Source organism: Telopea speciosissima, chromosome 8 (assembly GCF_018873765.1).
Source record: "Telopea speciosissima isolate NSW1024214 ecotype Mountain lineage chromosome 8, Tspe_v1, whole genome shotgun sequence".
NCBI lineage: Eukaryota > Viridiplantae > Streptophyta > Magnoliopsida > Proteales > Proteaceae > Telopea > Telopea speciosissima.
Window position 1 is genome coordinate 20,317,566 of NC_057923.1, and position 22,393 is coordinate 20,339,958.

General features: G+C 41.1%; 1 protein-coding gene across 2 annotated transcripts; it reads right to left on the minus strand.

Annotated features, from left to right (window-relative positions):
* Positions 1 to 9,407: 9,407 nt before the first annotated feature.
* LOC122671469 (transcription initiation factor TFIID subunit 15-like) lies at positions 9,408 to 22,176 on the minus strand. Of its 2 annotated transcripts, none has more exons than XM_043868698.1 (3): positions 21,933 to 22,176; positions 10,665 to 10,968; positions 9,408 to 10,125 (listed from the first exon to the last, which is right to left on the minus strand). In XM_043868698.1, exons 1-3 carry the CDS (start codon positions 22,156 to 22,158, stop codon positions 9,528 to 9,530), a joined length of 1,128 nt encoding a protein of 375 aa, XP_043724633.1. In that variant the 5' UTR covers positions 22,159 to 22,176; the 3' UTR covers positions 9,408 to 9,527. The 2 variants fall into 2 exon arrangements, with proteins under 2 accessions (XP_043724633.1, XP_043724634.1); XM_043868699.1 differs by lacking the exon at positions 21,933 to 22,176 and adding an exon at positions 11,102 to 12,008.
* Between the last annotated feature and the right edge of the window lie 217 nt (positions 22,177 to 22,393).

Consider the following 22,393-nt stretch of genomic DNA (forward strand, 5'->3'; position numbering starts at 1 on the left):
TACCATAAGATAATAAATTACAACATCGGGTTTAATAGCTTCCTAGCAGTGTTGAAAGAAAACTGACAATATTTCATCATGGTCTGAAGCTTTATATGCTCTACTACTAAAAACAACATTTTTATTTTCAAACTCTGAAGGGAAAGAAGTCAAAATCAGATTCTCAACATCTGAAATAACATGATAAAAGCGACTCTCAATAAAATAATGATCTAAAGGATTACATTAAGCAAATATACTGTGCATATGAGCAGCAAACCGCTTAGCTATGGATGGAGTATCACTCTCACCTAAGTCCCATCATAATCTAATAGATAAGATATAGAAGCCTTTCTAAGATTTTAATTAGCTAGTAGCCACAGTATGTGAAAATTTAATTTTACGATCACCATCATTAATATAAAGTTGTCTAGATTTTTCAAACCAAAACAATTCCTTAGCCTCAAGAAGCCAACTAATATGTTTACTAACCACTGAACTGGAAGATAATACTTTAAGAGAAGGCGACTGTGTCTCCAAATAATGTCATTGATCAAAAAGAGATTTCTATAAGATGGTTTAAATGTAAACTTCTATGTTCCATTTTTTAAAGAAAACCATCAAGTTTCAGTATCAAATTTTGAGAACCCAACAACTCTCATTGAGATTGGAAAAGACCATTAAATTGATGATGCTTGAACTGAAAAACATTTTTAAACAATTGTTTAGAAGGATTAGTTTGAAGAAATTTTAGATTGTGATCTAACCCAAAAGACGTTAAAGTCGAAAGAGAAACATGTTTCCACATAGATAGCCAAATTGGACTAACCATAACTCCATCTAGGACTTCCTTAATAAGGTTAGGAAGCTTTTGTTTATTAGACCATGCATATGATTATCTAGAACCCCTCAAAGGTATATCCTCAAGCCCAAAGTCACTAATGACATTCATTAAACTTTGTGATGCAGGGCCTTGAACGTGGGGTACCTTACATCCAACTTCTCAAATGGGTTTAAAATTTAGTTAAAATCTCTAATTAGAATAAAAGGAATCATAAGAGAAGATAAATACTCAAAATTTTTCCAAAAAGAAATTATGTCATTAGAGAATGGGGGAACATAAATCCCAACAAATCACCAAGGGCTATCTACTCTAGGATCATCCAAGTGACAGCAATAAATTGAGATCTATAGTAAACAACAAACACTTAACATTAGAATTGGTAAAAACAATATAAACATGATTTATAAGAGCACATCCAAATTGAGAGGAATGAATTCATCTGATATTCTAGCATAGAACTTTCATAATAGATGAGAATAGAGATAAAACCAAACAAGCAACCATAGAATAGATTCCAAAGGAAAAAACATACACCAGTAAGGAATATATACATGGAGTAAGAAGAACAATAAGCTAACAAAGAGAAATTATAAAAGGTAAAAGGTAGAATGAAAGTATTCCTAAATTCACGAGCTAATGCTCTATCATTCAAGCAAAGAAGATGAAAAGACCGAAGAAAAAATAAGAAAAACAAGAAAGAAATAATGAACACTAAAATGATATATGGAGAATGAGAGATTCCCTTACTTATCAAGCCTTTGTCACTCTCATCACCCATTCTTATCGTTTCCTTCTTTAGGGAATCTCTCAGATCACAAACCCTAGCCATTATCTTCTCAAATAGACCTTTAGGGGTTTGGGGATGGACTAAAAGGTCATTAAAGAAGCGGCGGGATGCTTCAAGCTCATCCACCTCAGAATCTCCAACAAGGGAAGTTCTTTTCCTCTTCCTCACAACCTTCATCTAACTCAGAAGATTAGGGTTTTGATGAAGTGCAGGAGTACTTAGAATGAAACTATGATGCACAAAACCCTTTAGATTTCTCAAAACAAATGGAAACTACTTTTAGCATTCTCATATTTTCATATGAACTACATACTATTTGTTAGACATATTACATATACATGTAAAGTTTTTTTTATTTTTATTTTTTTTGGGGGGGGGGGGGGTGGGGGTGAGGGGTTAAAGGAGATTCTATTGATGAGAATGAGACAAATACAAGGAGTCATGCAGACAGATTTCCTGAATCCAGGGAGAGGAAATAGGCCAATCAATCCTTCTCGTCAAGGAAAGAATTTTCTTGGCCAAAGAGTTAGCTAAGTTGTTAATCTCTCTAGGAATACACACAATGGTGAAATAATGAAAATAAGATCAGTCCCATTGATGTACTTGATGGCATCCTTGCTATCTGACTCAACCTCAATGTTATTGACGTAGTCACCTATTACCTGGAGGAGACCTAATCTGATTGCCAAAATTTCGCTTATCAGAGGAGAGGAGAAGAGCCTAAATGCAAGAGTCCATTATGCGAACGCAAAGCTTAAGCGCTTTAGCTTTCATACTTGACTTTTCAAACCTAGCTAAGCTAATAAGCAAGCAAGGCAAAACAAACAAAGCAAGAGAGCTGATCTATGACCACTCTCTCCTGGTGATTGAGCTAATCTACGAGCTGTTGTTTGACTTAGTTTTACTTGAAGCACCCGTAGAAGAAGCAGGACATCACCCAAAAAGTAAGAGCATTAGTTCTGATATAGCTGCAGTAGGATAACCACAGTGATCTCTCACAATAAAGCCCAATTCACCCTTGGCCTTATCGGATATGAAGGATGCGTCACAGTTGAGCTTAAATTTGGGAGGGAGGTTTCCATACTAGAGTGGAAGTCAAAGAAGGATATCTGCTTCTTGATCTGGGAGTTTCAGAAACAACTGTAGCTTGGTGGAACTCAGAGCAAGCTTTCTGGGCTAGAAGGAGAACCTTTTACAGTGAACGTTGGAGGCCTTTAAAGATGAGATCATTTCTTGCTAGCTAGATTGACCAAGCTATGAACTGCAAAAGGACATTTCTCTTTTTGAATCTGATTTTCCAAGAGAAGATAAGGATTTCCAATCCAAAATCCATTTGTGGACAGAGGGGTTTTGGCTTGGGGATATCAATGGAATTAGAGTTAACGGAATTCAAGTTCCACTCACTCTCTAATTCCTTTTTTGTTTTTAATCTCTTATGTTTTCCTACTTTAGTTCAACGTCATCACATGTAAGTGGAATCCCACTCACATACGATAACAATCCATAGCTAGGCGATATTGAATCGTGCCTATATATATATTGTAACCTTTAGTTCATTGAGGATCAATCTAATAGAGAAATTCAATACTGATATGGTATCTTGAGTCTATTGGCTAACGCCTCTCTTGATCCAACTTCTTCTCCTCTCACCAGTGTGAGCTACATCTCCCACCATGCTTCCTCTTACTGCTACCACTGCGACTACTACGTCTTCTACAACTGCTCCTCTCCCTGCAGCCCATCACTATCTCAGCCTCAAGTTAAACTCAACAAATTTTCTTCTTTGGAAGGCCCAGCTTATACCATTTCTTATTGGTCAAAATCTCTTTGGCTACATTGATGGGACTGTTACACCATCTGATGATCCTGCATCTGCTCTTCAATGGAAACAACAGGATGCTCTCATCCTAAGCCTGCTAATCTCCTCCTTATCAACCGAGGTGCTGCCTCTCATAATCGGTAAAGACACCTACAAAGCCTTGTGGGATGCACTTCACGTTACCTATGGCTCCACGTCCAGTACTCGTCTTATGTCTCTAAATCTGGCTCTCAATAAACTTACTCAGAAATTTGATGAATCAGTGGCTATCTTTCTTCAACGGGCTCGTTCCATCGCGGATGAACTTCAGGCTGCAGGCAAAATTCTGCTACTCGAGGACTTTAATGTTCATATTTACCGTGGTCTTCTTCCTGAATTGAAGACTATTGTGCCTTCTCTGCTCACTTAAAAGCCAGCCCCATCCTTCACGGACTTGTTGGGTCTGCTACAAAGCCATGAGGTCTTAACCAGCTTCAACAAACTTGCTGTCTCTGATGCTTCTACTACCTCCACCGCTCCGTCTGCACACTCTGTTTAGCGTGGTTCTTCATCTGATCAACCTGCCTCTTCCACTCGCGGGTACACCCGTGGTCATGGTGGACATGGCTGTGGCGGTGGTGGTTGCTCGTATAATAACAATTAATGGTGCACTATATGCCATCGCCTCTACCATACTGCTCATACTTGCCACTACAAGGACCAACCCCACCTTTTTCACCATCCTACTTCATCTCCCTCTCCCACATTCCCTTCCCCCACCGCCACCGGCCGTCCCTACTACACCCCTCCCCAACCTGCGGCCTATCATACCCACCCTCCTCTCCTTCCCACACCCCCACCCTCCACAGCTTTAACCTGGTATCCTGACACTGGTGCCACACACCACGTTACACCTGATATTGGTTCTCTCTCCTCCTACGACAAGTACTCTGGTAATGATTAGCTCCACATTGGCAATGGCAAGGGTTTACCCATTCTCCACATTGGTGATGCATCCCTCCCCTCCCCCAACTCTAATCTTTCTTTTCGCATCTCTAATATTTTACATGTTCCCACTCTTAACAAACATCTTCTTTCTGTTCAAAAATTTGCACAGGACAATAATGTATTTTTTGAGTTTCACTCTTCTTTTTTTCTTGTCAAGGACTCCAACACCAAGGTAGTGCTCCTTTCCGAGCCGAGTAATGGTGGTTTATACACTCTTCCTTCTTCCTCCAGCGCTCCTTCCGCAAGTCTCTCTGAACGAACCTCCATCGATAGCTAGCATCATCATTTAGGTCATCCACATGAAAGTCTTCTTCGTCATATGTTACGTGTCAATAATTTACCGTGTCAGTCCACACGGCTCAGCCATGTCTGCTCTGCTTGTTAATTGGGCAAGTCCAGTCGTTTGTCTTTGAGGGAGACTAGTTCTCGTAGTTTATTTCCTTTGGATCTTATTTTTAGTGATATTTGGGGGCCCTCTCCCTCCCCCTCCGTTCATGGACATAGATATTTTGTAATTTTCATGGATGATCATAGTAAATATATTTGGTTTTATCCCTTGTCTTTTAAATCTAATGTTTACACCACTTTTCGCCAGTTTCAGTCTCTAGTTGAACGTCAATTTAATCTTAAAATCAAAGCCATTCAAACTGATTGGGGTGGTGAGTATCGTACTCTTCCCCAATATTTTTCCTCTCTTGGGATTAGTCACCGGGTGTCCTGTCCTCACACCCATGAACAACAAGGTTTTGTTGAGAGACGACACCGTCACATTGTTTAAACGGGTCTCTCCCTATTAGCCCATAGTTCCGTTCCCCGTCCTTACTGGCACTTTGCTTTTGAGACTGCCATCTATCTCATTAATAGAATGCCCTCTAGGGTTTCTCACAATCTATCTCCCTTCCAAATAATCCACCATAAGCCACTAGACTACTCATTCCTTCGTATTTTTGGGTGTTGTTGCTTCCCCTACCTCCGGCCATACAACACGCATAAAATGGATTTTCGTTCCACCCCTTGTGTCTTTTGGGTTATAGTTCATCTCATACTGGGTACTGCTGCCTTGACTTAGCCACCAATAAATTCTATATTTCTCGCCATGTTCGGTTTGATGAAACCCTTTTTCCCTTTGCTACCTCACCATCCTATGCATCACCTCCCTCCCCACCCTCTACCACTCCATGGGCATCTGCCTCCCTTCATCCCCCTCCTCCATCAACTCCGTCTCCTCACTTACCGAGGCTACCTTCTCCCCCCAGCCATCCCCTCCTATCCTCTCTCCCTCCTCCACTCCTACCCCCTCTCCAACCACCACTACCCGCACTCCCCCTACCACACCCGAACCCACACATACCCGCACCCAAGCACTCATTGACCTCTACAATACCCCTCCCCCCCTCCCCTCCTCCGCCATACCCACCCATCATCCCATGCAGCTCCACTCCCGCAAGCCTCCACAGGCTCTCACCACCATGGCTACTGACATTATTGAATTGACTTGTTTTACACAGGCTAACAAAGTGCAGGAATGGCGGTCCGCTATGGCTGAGGAGTTTAATGCCCAAATTCGCAATGGCACTTGGTCTCTAGTGCCCCGTCAACCCACCATGAACCTAGTTGGCTGTAAATGGGTTTATCGGATTAAACGGAAGGCGGATGGCTCACTTGAACGGTATAAGGCTAGTCTTGTCGCCAAAGGCTTTCATCAATAACAAGGTGTGGATTATATAGAAACATTCAGCCCTGTGGTCAAGGCCACTATTATTCGCACCATCTTGGCCATTGTAGTGAGTCATGGTTGGCCCATCAGGCAGCTTGATGTCCACAGTGCCTTTCTTCACAGGCATCTCACTGAGGAGGTATTTATGGTCCAGCCCCCTGGCTTTGAGGACTCCAACTATCTCGACCATGTTTGTCGTTTACACAGGTCACTCTATGGTCTCAAACAGGCTCCACGGGCTTGGTTCCACCGCCTCTCTCACTTCCTTCTTCAGTTTGAGTTTCAGGCGTCTAAGACTGATCCATCGCTAATTATTTACCGGTCTGGTCATCACAGTCTCTATGTTCTGGTCTATGTTGATGACATTCTGGTTACCAGCTCTGACAATACTCAGGTTGACAAACTTCTCCATCAGCTCGCCCTTGAGTTCTCCATCAAAGATCTTAGGCCCCTACATTTTTTCCTTGGAATTGAAGCACTCAACCACTCCCATGGTCTCTTACTATCTCAATCCAGATACATTGGGGATCTTTTATCACGCACTGGCATGGTTGATTGCAAGGTGATCCAAACTCCTATGGCCTCCACACGAAAACCATCTCTTACAGGGGGTGTACCCTTCTCGGATCCCACTCAGTATCGCTCCGTTGTTGGGGCATTACAATATGTTACCCTAACCAGGCCGGATGTTGCATTTGCGGTCAATCGTGCTTGCCAACATATGCACTCACCTTCTGAGGAACATTGGACCATGGTCAAGCGAATTCTCCGTTATCTTAAAAGCACAATCAGCCACGGTCTTCTTCTGAGTCGTACCTCTGATCTCTCTCTTCAGGCCTTCACTGATGCGGATTGGGCAGGTAGTGGTGAGGACCGTAAATCTACTGGGGGCTATGCTATTTTTCTTGGGAGTAACCTTATTTCTTGGTCTTCCCACAAGCAGTGGACAGTAGCCTGTTCCTCCACTGAGTCCGAGTATAAGGCTCTAGCGGATGCCGCTGCCGAACTTATCTAGCTAGAGTCGCTCTTTGATGAGCTTGGCATGCCCGTGCGTTCTCCTCCTATTTTATGGTGCGACAACATTGGTGCCACTTACCTGTCTGCCAATCCAGTGTTCCATGCTCGCACCAAACATGTGGAAATTGATTTGCACTTCGTTCGTGATAGAGTTGCCAAACGCAAGCTCAATGTGCAATTCATCTCCACCAATGATCAAATTGCGAACACTCTCACCAAGGTTTTACCTACAACCCGTTTTCAGTTCATGCGTGACAAGTTGAAGCTTCGGTGTCCCGATCCTTCACCTTGAGGGGGTGTATCAACGGAATTAAAGTTAACGGAATTCGAGTTCCACTCACTCTCTAATTCCCTTTTTGTTTTTAATCTCTTATGTTTTCCTACTTCAGTTCAACGTCATCAGATGTAAGTGGAATCCCACTCACATACGATAACAATCCATAGCTGGGCGATATTGAATCGTGCCTATATATATTGTAACCTTTAGTTCATTGAGGATCAATCTAATAGAGAAATTCAATACTGATAGGGGAGATCAAATATGACAGATGACAGCCAAACCAAACGGCTCTAAGTGAAATGGCAGGATAATAGGATATGGTCAATTCTCACGCAAACAATGAGGGTCGAGTGGAACACAGCGACGATGAAGAGCAGAGCCACATGCTAAGCCACCTAGGCAAGCCTTCCAAAAAAAGTCTTTGATTGTTGGAAGGGTGTTGCAAGACCAAATAGTGTTCCACAGCGGTTTTGATGTTGGGGGGGGGGGGGGGCATGAGAAGCTAAAGAAGGTCTGCAGCTATTAAGAAAGTCCCCTAAATTGCCCCTTTTTTTTTCGGTAAGAAAGAAATTTATTAAAAAGAAAAGCCAGCAGGGCTCATAGCTTCCAGGTTACAGCTTTAACAGTAAATTTACCGTTTTTAGAATAGCATTGTTAGGTTATAGAATATGGTACCCGGGCTGTCTAAACTCTAAACAACTAAACAACAAAAATTTTAGAATCTTTGAGAGTTCAAATCCAATAGGCCGGGACTCTTTTCTACTCTGTATTGTGGTTTTAAATTGATATCGAAATCAGCTGAATTGGCCAAGTTGAATCAGAATCCGGTAGGATTGATTCCAATTAGACCCAATTGTATGCATACCGAGTCTGATTGAGTTAATCCAAGTTAAAATGAGTCCGACCAATTCTAACTGAATCTGCTCAATTCCTGCCGATTCTGATTATGGTTGGCTTGAGTCGTAATCAAATCGTAATCGATTGAGAACTATCCCATACCCACCATACCCAGTTCCAAGTTTCAAAACCATGTTCTGCAACCACTCCGGCATGGTTCCTGATCTCGGATCAGATTGGCCGATTCCAAAACTGATCCAATACACCTGTAGGTAAAAATATCAAAAGAAAAACCAGTTTTTTTTTTTTTAAATGGGCAAATGTGTCATATTTAGCCTCATTTTGAGCATACCAATTCAAAGTAATTGGATGGGTTCAATCGCAAAGGGCTCCTTCCCATCCCGGTTCTTTAGAGTAGAGAGGAGAAACTGATTTTAGTCTCAAGCTTGGGTTGAGCTGGGACTATGCTAGGTTAGGTTACCGAAAAAAAATCAACTCCAATTCCCTAAAAATGTAGTGTGGTGTAGTTCGTGGAAGAGATGTCAACACTTGACAGACACGACATCCAACAATACCAAACTCAAATAGAATAAAAAATGGGATGGTGCAGTTCGAACACTTGGCTGTCACACTTTTCAGGTGTCAACCTTTCCACCCCAAACTGCATCGTACTACATTTGTTAAAAAATTGGAGAGTATTTACATCCTAGGTTATCCCAGTCCAACCTCGGGTTGGGCTAGGGCTGAATTATTCTAGCCAGATGGATTTAAGAACATGGGAAAAAGATCATTGATTGGTCATATAGTTCCTGCAGCCAGACACCGAAGCACGATTTTACTTCCTACATGTGCACACTGTGGTACAGGGGATACACAACCAAACAGTGATCTCTTAACCTTAAAAACTAAAGGATTTTCATCCTGTTCGAGAATCGCTATCATCGTGATCCTCACCAGGATCGCTAAATTAATTGTATACCTCAAAATATGAAAATAAACAAGTTCTCATATTTGAATCACAGAAAGTATTCAACTAGAAGTCTAGAACTGACACCTAAGTAGAAAAAAGAAAAAAATGTGAAATTTAGTACCCATTGAACAAATCTCATTTAAAAAAAACCAAGGCAGGGAGGGACGCTACTGACGAAGACCCCAGACTGCTACAAAAACGATAAAATCTATCTTCTTGAAAGGAGAAACACCATTTAGATGAAACTCAGTAGAACCCCAAGCTGGTAGCCCATCACATGCTGAACCAAGCTAGTACAGTTCATCCATTCGGTCTCTAACCATACCCCGTCGATCATCTGGTCCTCTGTCCATAAATGCATCCCTCCTAAAATCCCTGGATGGAGGTCCAACCCTAACTGGTGATCGGCTTCTCTCTCTCAAATCACGACCCCACCGGCCACGATGAGATGGTGGAGAGAGTGGATGTCGATCATTCCTTCCCTCATACCCTCTCCTTTCGTGAAACAAGCCCCTTCCACGGCCTCTAGGGCCCCATTCAGAACGCATAGGCCCATCAAACTTGTCTCTTGCCCTGTAGTCTTCCTCTTCACGAATATCTAGCCTCTCCCTTCGCATCTGGTGATCTGGAAACCTTCCTCCGTGCCTGAGGTTGGGTGGATCAGCACCGAACACCCTAGGACGATCTCTTCCCCAATCACGTGGTGGAGACCTATAGCCATTCATGCCCCTAGCAGGCGAGCGATTCCTTGGTGGACCAGAGAAGCGTGGTGCGGGAGCATGTGGAACTGGACCTGGAGAATGCCTTCTAGGACTACCACCAGGTCCAAAACGAAGTCTGTTGCAGTTATTGCAGTAATCCCTCCGTGCAAAGTTTAGGTTCCCACAACTGAAATGAAAATAAAATACAAGATAAAGCAATACTTGGATTTAAAAAAGCACAACAGAAACTATGTCCATATCAAGACACCGACAGGAGATGAGCTTGAACAGCTGGGCTTGGGCAGCCATGTGTAATGAGCAAGGGCACAAAGGCAGTTGCGAAGTGAGGCTTGGACATGATATGCAAGGAGCATTTCTCTGTAACATGGGTAGGATTAAAGGACAAAGAAACCATAAAGAGAATCCACCCACAATCAAAACCATTACCACCTCTACCCAGGGATTTATAATAAAAAACCCTAATCATACAAATCTGGAGGTCTTTGGGTTCCCACAAGAGTGTTCTTGCCAAGGACTTGATCGTTTAACAATATCAACAAAGAAGATCCACTAACCTCCTCTTACAATTATATGTTAACAATAATGGAGATGATGATAATTGATAATAACCAGAAGAGAATGCAGTCATGGTGGATAAGGAAACCCCAACAGTAGGTAAGCCAATAAAGAATATGCTTCGAAAAGATCAATGCAAATCAGACTTACGTGGGATCTGGGCATATCCAATCTCCTTCCCTTGGAGACACATTTGGGTTATTTCTGTTCATGCCTTCACCTCTGGAGGGGGGACGACCAAATCCAGGCTCATCAAAACTTCTTGTATAGGACCTGCCACTGCTCCTTCCTCGGCCATAAGGAGGTGAAGAATCTCGAAATCTGCCACGTCCCCTTCCACCCCTCAATCCACGACCTCGTTGAGACCAAGCCGGTTGATCAAAGTCAGAACCATAGTGACGATCAAACTTTCTATGGCGCAAAGGAGAACCAGAACCTGCGCGCACCCCATATCCTGAAAAGAAGACCAGTGAAGTCCAAAGGTAAGCAATTGAGAGCCCAACCAATTAGAGAGGAACTACAGTGTAAGCCCAAGATTTTTGACCCACAAAATGCCAAGAACCAACTAACTTTGCAATGATAGCTACCTGCATCAATGGCCTCTCCCTCCATATAAGGTATGAGTAGAACAAAAACAAGATATTAGTGCAGAAGATTGTAACATTCTCACAAGATACCTGCCAGTCGTTCACTCCGGAAGCAACTAACCGATGTTACAAGTAATGAACATAGTTACGACCAGTACCCACCATGGTAATGGAAGGCCACAAATCCCCAACTATAAAACAAGCTCAAGGTAACTATGTGCATGATCTGTATCCTCTATTGATGTACCAGAACATGATTAAGAAATTTTAGGGCCTATTATCTGTACAAACATAAAGCCAAAATCACAAATCTGAAGCAACCAATACTTAATCAGACCCCTTGTGTTCAGGTAGAAGACCATGATTCATCCAACTCTGCCAATTGCAGATTATTAAGGAAAAATAGATACAGATGCCTAAAAAAGTCAGTGAGGAGCTATGCCCAATAAAATGACCCCAGCAATAGTTTATCTGGAGACCTCATGCAGAAAAAGTGAGCGTCTGTCAACCAGGGAACCAACAAGAGAGGCCATATGAGAAGCAATCACCAAATGGAAAGTAGCAACCAGAGATAGCCATCTGATTCAATAACCCACTGACATCAAATTCTTTCAGAAACCATCTCAATACCTTATGACAAGAAGCTTGCTTGGACAAAACTGGGAAGACACACTGACTACCCAATAACAATTTCAAAGACATTTCCAACCAAACGTTATAGCACAACAGGATCCAAGAGATTAGTTGGTGAGGGGTATTTACATCCCAAACATAACTCCTTAGCACCGCCTGTCACTAGAGATGCCTTTAAACCGGGAAGAAAACAAAAAACCAAGCTACAGAAAGAATAACTTCAACCAACGTCGCCTTCCAACCACTGCTCCACTTATCATTCAGCAACCTCCCATCACAGTATCGGTGATAACTCAATAACCCATATAGCTGGAAATACTTACAAAACCATGCAGTGATGCTGAATGATATTCTGCCAAAATCATCCATCTACTGAAATAACTCCAAGAAAGTAGTACTCCATGTTAAGCTCCAATTAACCATCCAAAAATTAATACCAAATCCTATAGATCTCAACCAAATCACTGAGCCTCACAAGAACATTTGAAACCAACTCGGCAAATTTTAAACAGGGATTAACTATATAAAGTTCCAAGAATACATGAAATGCTAACATTTGAAGCAATTAAAGGATTCAGAGAATCCATTGCCAACCACAACTTCATCTAGCAACACCAATGCCAGCAAAAAATTTGGATGCACTCTCTACAGCATTCCTATAACTTCAGTTGTAGTGCGATACACTTGAAATATGTCAATACTATTGGCAGTTAAAATACAAGCAAGTTATAACCAAAGTCCCATCTCCCCCTTGCTGGTAACCATTTAGTGAAAGCATGAAGGTTTCCCATATATTCACAAAATCAGGTCAGATGAAATCTCTAAAACCTTAAAGCGGATGTCATTTAGGTCTGAACTGGATATTAGTAACTGAACTTTGATTAAAACCCATGCCAAAGTCGATTCCTTCATCATTTTAAACAAAGAATCCTGTCTACAGCTTTTGAACACCAAATTTACCAGCATGTAAATGTAGTTACTTTTAGTTACCACAGCAACCCATAAAGCTCAAATGAAAATTCATACCAAAGGCTAGGCATCCCACCAGTATAACCATTCTCCACAATTCAAAAATTTCCCCAAAACCAGATTCCAGCCCTGCACTCATACCAACATTCTTTCCCCAATATCCAAGTTCTCGGACCAAGCAACTTTGAAAGCTGTAAAGACAACAGCAAAGTTCACTCTCAATTTGAAATTCTCCGGAGTAAGAGGTAGTACACCCACATACTCAATATGCGACATATGGCATAGAAAACACCTTTCATGCACAAGTACCATAAAACGTAACAACATATATTCATCATCAGATCTTCCAAAATAAAAACATGACTTCATAGAAGTATAAGCACGATTTGAAGAAAGCTTTTTTAATTACGATTACCTGCATAGCAAATAAATGGTAGGGAAACAAATAGGAGTGGTGGGAAGTGGTGAAGAACAAATACTGGGAATCGTTTTGTCCTTACTATGGGCAAAAAACCATTTTAGTAAACCAGGCCATAAAGCTCTGGGTATCAGAGGCCTATGGAGAACCAGAACCTTTTTGGAGCAGGTGAACAAAAAGCAGTTTTCAGTGCACTCTTCGATCCCAGCATGGTTTGAGGAATCAGTATCGGATTGGCCTGGAGACTGATCCCATATCGGTGGATTGGTACGGCAGGGGTAAAAATGTATTAAAAAAAGGGCAAAGTTTTTTTTGAAGAAAACAGGACCGATACGGCCGATCCGGATCAGTATCGGATCGGTATTGGTAGAGACCGATACCGATAATGCTTACTAAAACCCTGGATCCCAGCAGTCACCACAATTTAATAGACAAAATTACCTTCAAGCTCTAAAAGGTTAAGGGCAGTTTTTCTTATTCCTTGTTATTAAGTAAAAAACCAATGGTTGTTCCATATTCAAGTGAAAGAGAATACTATTTTACATTACAATTTGAATCCCTAGTAAGCTTTTTTATTTTTCTGGTCTTAAATAAATTTTTTCTCTATTAAGCAAAAATATGAACTGTACAGCAACATGATCGACTCATCCAGATTCAAAAAACTCAAGTCCAGCACTTCTCCATGAAAAGTAAATAATTAATATTCTGTATTTATACCAAGAAAATGAATCCCATTACACTCAATTTCAGATATGGTGGAAGTTTAAACTGCTTTAAGGGTTACACACTTGTGATAGTATTCCCCACCAGAGAATCGAATTATAATCTCCCCAGGGTCTACAAGCAATGGTAGAGAGTAAAAATGCGAAAATTGGGAAGACTGACAGAAATTTTAAACTATTGGCTGAATTCTCCCACCCCCCTTGTAATCAACCTCTGGCTGAACTTGGATTTGAACACCAATGCAACTCCTGTATTAAAAAAATGGGAGTGATTGATGCATCACTGTACAATCGTTCACTTGACAATCTTCCCTGCTCTCCGTAGAAAGAAGAGGGCCATATGAAAGCCGGTGATGCAATATCACTTGGCTGGTTGGACCAGCATGATAGGATCTGGAGACCCAAAACCAAACAGAACCGGTCCAAGGGTTTTTGGTCGACCAAGGGTTGGAATTAGTTATTTATTTTATGTCTCTTAATTGTTTGGGTCAGCTACGTAAGATTTTATATCAGTTTTAGAAAGCTACTAGGATTTAGTTTCCTTATTCATTTGAGTTGCCAAGTTAGAGTTAGTTTCCTTTCTTGTTGGGTTTCTTTTATTTAAATAGATGTAACCGTGCTATGAGAACTCAGATTTGGTTAATGAGATTTTATTTGTGAAGCTCTGCGTGAGTGTGTGCGAACGTGAGTTCCCTCTCCCCCTCCTTCTCATTCTTCAATTGTTCTCTCTGTGAAGCCCACCATAGCAGATCACCATCTTGGTCTCATGGTACAAGATCTCGGCGGAGATCTCGCTGAGATCTCAAAAAAAAACTCAGTTTCGTGAAGTCTCAAGACGAGACGGTAGGCAATACAGGATTTGTGCAAGATCTCGGTATTTTGCCAGGATCTCATGGTATATATCAATCTCGATTCGACTCGGTCGAAAACCAAGCTATAAAAAGGCCCCCTCTCAGCGAGATTTCGACTTCAACTCAAAATCTCGCCTCTATTATGCCTTGCTATGAAGGAGAAACACTTGGAGGTGAGAGTTTCCGTGCTAATTTTTTTGGTAAATCTCATCTCAAATGAAGATTAAAGCTTGGAGATTCAAGATTGAAGCTTCAATAACAAGAGAGGGTTGTGGTGCTTTTTTTCATAGATTCATGATCAATACTTGTTTGTTGACTATGTAGTTTTTATACGTGATACAATGTCCACCGACATTCATTTCAGTACTAGCTACTCTCAAATGGTAGGATTTGTTACACACATACACTTGCATTTGTTTAATTTATGTCTCTTTCTAAGTTTTTAACAATTATTAACAAAGTGTCAAATTATGAATATGTTCCTAATGCTTAAATGGTTTATGGTTTGATTTTTTTAATTCCTAATGCTTAATTAAGTTGTCTTACACCTCTACTTTAATTATATATGTCCTAAATATTGTGTGGAATATCCTAGGGTAGAGCTCACCTATGCCGTAGACTACCAACCTAGGGTCCGAAGCCAAAGTACCATTTTGGGCTTGAATTTGTAAAAACTAATGTTTCCGTTGTGTTTAGAAAGCCTAAAATAGGGTGGGTGTCAAGTTTCAGGACCTATCTTGGCCATATGGCCACCGAAACCCATCACCGAGTCAAGATGGGAAAAAAAGCACCAACTCGCAGAGATCTCGCCAGAACTCGATTTCGTGACCTGGCGAAACCAGACCTAAAACCTTGCTTGGTCTGCATTATTTGGTATCAGAGCCGAAGGATCCCATCTCCTTCCCCATCAATCTCACCCCATTCTTCTTCTGCTTCTTCTTCTTCTTCTTCTTCTCTATACCCTCTCTTCCGTTACTGTTCTGCTACAATACCAGCAGCAGTTAAAAAAAAAACTCAACTACCCCTTCGATTCCAGGCAACCACCTTCCCTTTGTTACTCCCATCTTGCGCTGAAACTCAACCCCACTTTTCCCTTTTCTTTCTTCCTTGCTGTAACAGCGAACAAAAAAAAAAACCCTGATCCATTCATCCTTCTCCTGCAGAAATCCATCTCCCCAACTCCATTGCTTCAATTCCCACCCCCATAGGGTTCCGCCAACAGCAACCAGAAACCGAAAAAAAAGAGAAGGAAGCAAGAAGAGAAGAAGAGACCCGGAAACAGAAGAAAAAAAAAAAGGAATCGAGAAGAAAAGCAGAGAACCGAAGCAGAAAAAAAAAGGGCACATACCTGGTTCGAAGTCCTTCTGCCACAATTCAATTCCCTGCAGTCGATCAGCTCCCTCGCACCGACTTCGTCCATCAAACTCGTGCAGCCATGCAGCCATCCTACTTCCTTGCAGGCAGCTCTGTGCATTTCCTTCTCTGGTTCAAATCCTTACAGGATACAGTGACCCAACTCCACGACTCCCTTTAGTCACTTTCTCTTTAAATTTTTACTTTCCTAAACTGTCCTCCCCTTCTAGTCTAATTCTGCTTTACCCCCTACTTTCACTTTATTCCAAGTTTGCCCCTTCTGTTTAATACACGATACACTCCACACTTTTGTGTTCTTTTCCTTGTTTGAACCACCATTAATTACTACTCTACCATCCCTTTTATAAACTTCTACTTATTTACTGTTTTGCCATTATCCTTTTGAGTGTTTCTTCTTTAGCATAACCATGGTAACCAACAGTTCAATTCTTATAAGGCTGAAACCCATGCAAAATATGATACTCTCACTGCCGCTGTCAATTCCATTAAGACAAATGATGGAATTTATGCAAGCTTCTATTGATCAACTAAAAGCCTCAGATAAAGGAAAGAGTCCTATGCTGGTTGGGGATTCTTCCAATTCCGTCCAAGGTACTAAAACTCGGGTCTCGGTACCAACTCGACTCTTGGAAAAACCGAGACGAGTCGAGATCTCGGCCGAGATCTCGCCGGCCAAAATCTCGCCGAGTTGGTGCATTTTTTTTTTCAACTCGAAGCCTCAACTTTGGATCAACCCGAGATCCGAGATCTCGCCGAGATATGTCGAGTTTTGTTCAATTAGGTAAGGTATTTAAGTGGTAGGTGGGTTAAAATAATGGGTCGAAACCGAGATCCAACCGAGATCCGAGATCTCGCCGAGATATTGCACTTTTGAGACTCGTAGGCAGTCTCGTCTCAGCTTTTCCAAAAACCGAGAAACTCGGCGAGATCTCGCGAGTTCTCGAACTATGATTCCGTCACACAGGACCCGTTTCATGGTACGCCATCACCCCCACCTCATGGAGTTGCTCGTTATGACGATTATGGAGGTGAAAGAGCAGCAAAGTTGGATGTCCTTGATTTTTATGGGGATAATAATCCAGAACAGTACCTTGACTGGATTCACAATTTGAAGACCTTTTTTAGATGGTACGGTTTGACTGCAGCCTGGAAAGTTTTATTTGTAGAGGCTAAACTTAAAGGAACAGCTCGAGACTGGTGGATCAAGCAATAACAACAAAATCGGACCGGTGGCATTGGTTTAGCAACTACTTGGGCTGAAATGCATGAAGTCATGAACAAAAGATTCTTGCCTATTGATTACAAGCAGCACATGCACCTCAGGTTTGCCCAGTTGAAACAGGAAAACCTAACAGTTGAGGAGTTTGTTGCCAGATTCTATTATTACAGCACTCGATCTGATTTTGAGTTGGATGAAGAAGTATTAGTGGCACAATTCCGCAATGGTTTGCACCCTCAAATCAATACTGCACTCGCATCCAATTGACTGCCTACAATGGAAGATGTTGTACAGGTTGCATATCAGGTAGAAGAAAATATGAAATGACCATAGAATCAAAGGAATTTTCCAAACACTTTTCCTAGCGGTAACAATTACAATCAGCAACAGTCTTTCCCCCAAGAAAAGGAATTTATCAAACCACAGGCTACTGTTACATCTATGGCATCTTCACAACCTAATCGGCCTTATTCTCCACCTCGGCGTGATTTTGACAGGGCACTTCAAGCCCTACCCGGCCATATTCTCCACCTCGACTAGGTTTCGACAACTCTTCTATAATGCCAAAGGCCGCCATTAAGTGTTTTACATGCAAAGCATACGGACATGTCACTGCTCAATGCCCCAACCGTTTGGTGGCTTATAGCCTTATATTGATAAGGATCATTTTATCCCTTATGTTCCCAAAGAGCACCTTGGTGTTGAGACAGTTGAATTGCCGCCATGACTTGGACCAGGGGAAGTCAATGACAATGATGAGGAGCGATATCCTTGTTATCTTCTTCGTCTTGTTTTGACCATTCACAAAGTCACTGAGGATGAAGATTGGCGTCGTAGTAGTATCTTTCATACCCGTGTGAAGTGCAACGACCAGTTATGTAGTCTGGTGAGTGATGGAGGTAGTTGCCAAGTAGATCAAACCCTCACAAAGGTGCTGGCCAAATGGGGCAGAATTGAGAGTTTTAGGTCAAAACTAAGATTAGGGTTTAGATAATGATGTGGGGATTTATTGGGTAAAGCTAGGCAGGCCCATGAGAGTTTAATGGGGTAGGATTAGTAGGGTTTAAGTGAATATTTGAATTTTAGAAAATTAGGGATTCGGGTTTTGGGTTTGAGGAATGAGGGGGATGATGAGATCTAGGGTTTAGAGGGGGAATTAGGTCAAGGGGTGCTGGTCGAGTGTTGTAGGTATGAAAGGGTAGAGTCAGTTGAAGTATGGTGAGATTTGGATGGTTGAATAGGGCTGGACAGACTTTAGGAGTTTTTAGGTTTTACAGAGATGAGGGGGAATTAGGGTTTATGGATCATAGATGGAGTTAAGGTTTAGGGGATCAATCGGGAGTGGAGGCTTAGGTTAGAGGATGAGAAAGGAGAAGAGTGATTGCAGAAACTTAAAAGTAACTTACTAGTTTGATGTATCACCAATGGCAGCAACTGAAACAATCCAGAGAAGGGCCTCCTGATCTTCACGATGCAAGGAGTTGTGGGAGATCCACCCACCCTATCCACCTTGAGATCCACAAGGATGCAAGCACTCAAAAGGAGCAACAGCAGCAAGGCCGCAAGTAGCAAAAGCTAAAGAGAAGTTTTTTTTTTAAATCAGAATAGTGGGGGAGCCTGCCCACGATTTATTTTATTTATAGTCATCCAGCCCTATTAAAATCGTGGAGGGGGGAATAAAACATAGTTTAAAACAATGACTTAAAAGATTCCTAATGAACCAATCAAATTAAAACAAATCTAGCCAATCAGAATTAGTTCTTAAAGGCTGTAAAAAAAACTAGGCTCCAACGAAAGCAGCCAATCAAGGCTGTTTCTTATTCTTCTTCCTTGTGCTTGGACCTGCATCAACAGTACAGTGTGATGTCCTCCCCTGAAGGTTTGTCATATTCTTCTTGGTCAACCGATTTGCTAAGGCACAACATTGCGGGTATGTGAATACCTATTGTTTCAAGCACGGCAACAAAACCACGAAGCTTCTTCCCGCTAAGGATCTCCCTAAAATTAAACTCAAGAAAGTAGCGGGATCGTTCCTCCTTCAGCGTGTTCCTTCAGACGGCTTCCTTGGTCCTTTTCCAAACTCGACAGAGTCGAGTTCTTTTCAGAGGAGGAGAATTGATGCAATATCACTTGGCTGGTTGGACCAGCATGATAGGATCTGGAGACCCAAACGCAAACAAAACTGGTCCAAAGTTAGTAATTATTTATTTATTTTATGTCTTTTAATTGTTTGGGTCAGCTACGTAAGATTTTATATCAGTTTTAGAAAGCTACTAGGATTTAGTTTCCTTATTCATTTGAGTTGCCAAGTTAGAGTTAGTTTCCTTTCTTGTTGGGTTTCTTTCATTTAAATAGACATAACCGTGCTATGAGAACTCAGATTTGGTTAATGAGATTTTATTAGTGAAGCTTTGTGTGAGTGTGTGAACGTGAGTTCCCTCTGCCCCCTCCTCCTCATTCTTCAATTGTTCTGTCTGTGAAGCCCACCATAGCAGATCAGAATCTTGGTCTGCATTAGCCGGTCAGTCTGGCTACCCATGTTTCCTATACAGAGGTTGCCTTCGGGTGTCTGCTACCATACGGTCTCAAGTACACGTTTTTTAGAGTTAAATCCATTATCAATTTGATTACTGATCACAGAAAAGGGGTGGAAGAATTGCCTTCAAATATTCAGTTTAAATTGCACTCTTTTGTAAAACTTTACTCCTATTTGGTACTCCCAACGAATGACATATATTGACATTTTACTTTTTTTTTTGACAAATATACTAATATTTATCATTTAGCTTTGTACACAGATGTTCGAGAATCCCTCTATAACAGGGTTTAAAAACCCAGAATTGGGATCCATATCAGTTCCGGCCAATTCTGATCCGGATCAGATCGGAATCGACCTTAAAACTCTAGAATCTGCCTGTAGATTTTGTACCGTACCGATTGGATCAGTTTGATTCAGATCGGCCCAAATCGGTCGATCCTGTTTTTTAAACACTCCTCTATAATCCTCTAAACTTTTAAATTTTAATTTGCATTGAGAAAATTTACAACCCGGCTACTTCCCTTTGTGCCAATATTATTATTTTGGTTTCCAGCAATTCATCGAATGCCTAAGCATTTAAACAAGGGACAATTTCTTAGATCTACTAGATAAAAACGGAAATTACAAGATAAGTAGGTTTGAAATTTGTTTTACATCCACTACTTTCCATTTTGAAAATATTTACTCAACCCTCAAAGTTGGTTAGTACTCTACGCCACACACGAATAAAATAAAAGAAAGCTTCCAAAATTACCCAAAAAATCTGTTTTAAACCACGATGGGAAAATAGGAAGGAAGGGGCGCAACTTTCTCTACCTGGTTTTTTTTTTTTTACTGTTTCTCTCTTGTTTTTGTTTTTTTTTTTTACCGAGTTTCCTTCCACCCACGGTGAATGGGATCGGGAGGGTATTTTGGAACATACTAAAACCCTAGGAGAGGTTTGTGAACCCTAGGATGGTGGGTGAACTATCCTCTTTCTTTTTTTTAATATGTTTCTATTGTTTTCTATTCCAACAATTAAGGTGTACTTCCCTTTGCACTCGATGCTATAGCTTTGTTTTCATTTTTTTTCTACAGGTAATAGGAGTTTGATTTCTACTCCTACAATTAAGGTGCACTTTTTCGGATTTCACCGTTTTTAAAACAGTTAAAAGAGGTTGGAGCAATTTTGGAAGTTGGCCATTATTTTATTCTTGAATGGCATGAGTACTAACCAATTTTGGGGATTAAATAAATCTTTTTAAAATAGAAAATAGTGGATGTGAAACAAATTTAAAACCTACTTATCTTGTAATTTCCGGGGTTCTTATCTAGTGGATCTAAGAAATTTTCCCTTTAAACAATGACTCAGAAGATGAAATAAAAGGATAAGGAGGCAATATGTTTGCATCCATAAGTCCAAACGTAAACTTAATCCACAACAAAGTACTCAATATGTTTACAAACACAAGTCACACTGTAAATGAAAAATACTACAGATGTTACAACCCTCAAGAACCCTAGAAAAATATTTTGAATGCCACAACTCATGTATCCAGAAATTATACCAATCTGCACAAATTGATGCTGTCAATATAAATGGAAGACCACAAGAAGAACATGCAAACGATACCACCAATGTAAACAACAAATAGCCCATGACAACAAAAAAATGAAATAGATCAATGATATGTTTCAAACGAATCCCCAACTGCATCCTCATGTATATTATAGTTACAGTCCTTGTTTTAGATGTCACCTATTTGTTACGTCAAAAAATGCGTTTCAGTAAATGTCAATCAACTTCCATAACATCAACAACTGAAACTCGACGTTCATAATTTCTCCATTCGTTTCTCTTAAACGGAAAATCCTTTTGCGTTGCCTATCAAAAAATAACTCGGCGGTTGCTGGCCCAAAGTATGAGTATCATCAATATGCACAGAATAGTTCAGAAAGTGAAAACGCGATAGTTACAGACGGTGGTTTTGCTAGGGTTTAGTAGTAGGAGTAACAACATGTGCCTCTTTCAAGGTTATCGAAATGCATAAAAAGAAAGCTGGCTTGTTTCTAGGGTTCACATGCAATTGATTTGAAGAGGTGCAATATTAGAATCAGAAATAAAACCTGATTCTGTGAATCGATCGGAACGAGAATAAGGTGGCGGGTCTCGGCGAACTTCTCCAGACTCGTAGTCGCTACCTCCTCCACCGCCGTCACTCTCGGTGGGGCGCACAACGAGGCTGCTCAAGTAACGGTGATGTTTCGTCGTCGTTGTCGTTTCAGTCGCCGCCGCTTCCTCTTCTCTCTCCCGTAAATCCATCCTCTCGTTCTTTGGTATGAGTGAATCCATTCACTCTCTCCCCAATAACAAAGCCGTCTCACCGTTGGTCCACTTTATTGTGATGGGATGATTTAGAAACAAGATTTAACCAAAAAAAAAATTAGAAACAATTAAAAAAGGGGACAAGATTTCACTGATTGGTCATCCTGATCCCTGGTCATGTTTACCTAGAAAGACAGAGACCGTTGGATATTCACAGCGTCTCCCGTATATCAAAGAGTGGTGGATCCAATTGTCACGATAA